The sequence below is a fragment of the Egretta garzetta genome, unplaced genomic scaffold, assembly GCF_000687185.1.
Source record: "Egretta garzetta isolate BGI_Z169 unplaced genomic scaffold, ASM68718v1 scaffold616, whole genome shotgun sequence".
Taxonomy (NCBI): domain Eukaryota; kingdom Metazoa; phylum Chordata; class Aves; order Pelecaniformes; family Ardeidae; genus Egretta; species Egretta garzetta.
The window spans coordinates 61,460-62,186 of record NW_009259982.1 but is presented as its reverse complement, the minus strand read 5'-3'; the positions used below and the strand labels follow the sequence as shown (position 1 = coordinate 62,186).

The 727-nt window shown below is 66.4% G+C and overlaps 1 protein-coding gene across 1 annotated transcript in view; it reads right to left on the bottom strand.

Moving 5' to 3' along the window:
* Positions 1–22: 22 nt before the first annotated feature.
* AMPD2 (adenosine monophosphate deaminase 2) overlaps positions 23–727 on the bottom strand; it is a 9,589-nt gene continuing 8,884 nt past the window's right edge. The window contains 2 exon segments of the mRNA XM_009640460.2: positions 23–317; positions 430–540. Of these exon segments, the coding sequence (XP_009638755.2) occupies positions 102–317; positions 430–540 (327 nt within the window). The 3' untranslated portion in view covers positions 23–101.

The window sequence follows — 727 nt, the reverse complement described above, 5'->3', positions numbered from 1 at the left end:
GGGAGGTAGCAGGAGGGGGACGGCGGCGAAGCCCTGGAGGGATGCAGGGTGGTGACAGCCAGGTCCCCGCAGGAGCTGGGGACAGGAGCCCAGGGAGGGAGTCAGTGGGTGCCCAGGGTGGAGGTGATGGTGAGAGCGTCCTCCTCCTGGATGGTCTCCAGCTCCTCGGTCTGCACCGCCTGCGTGATGAGGGTCAGCTCCTGGCACAGCGTCTCGAAGCGGTAGCTCACACGGATGTCGGGGACATTGGTGCGACGGATGTCGTTCCCCTCCGGACCCTCCTTCAGGTAGTGGGGACCCAGCCAGCAGCTCTTCACCTGGGCAGAAGAGCAAGGAGAAGCTCCCACAGCTGCCTTGCACCCTTGGGTGCTGCCAGCAGGCCCTGCCGCCGGGTGCCCGGGGGTCCTGGTGGGAATGGGGAGGGGTCACCTTGTGGGAGAAGCCGCTCATCAGGACGCTGTTGCGGGCCAGCTCGCACATGTCACAGGAGCTGAGCTTCCAGACCTGGGTGGCGATGCTGTACTCCTCCATCAGCGGCTCCTGGGGGGCAGACACATCCTCAGCACCCCCCCATGTGCCACCCCCCAGAGGGGATGGGGGTCCCCAGCTTCTCCTGCCCTCTCTGGACCATCAGCACCCACCAGAGCCCATGGGCATTGCCTTGCTCCTGGCCACCACCAACCCTGTCCCATCACCATGGCTTGGCTGGGGGCCACCTGGAGCTGGT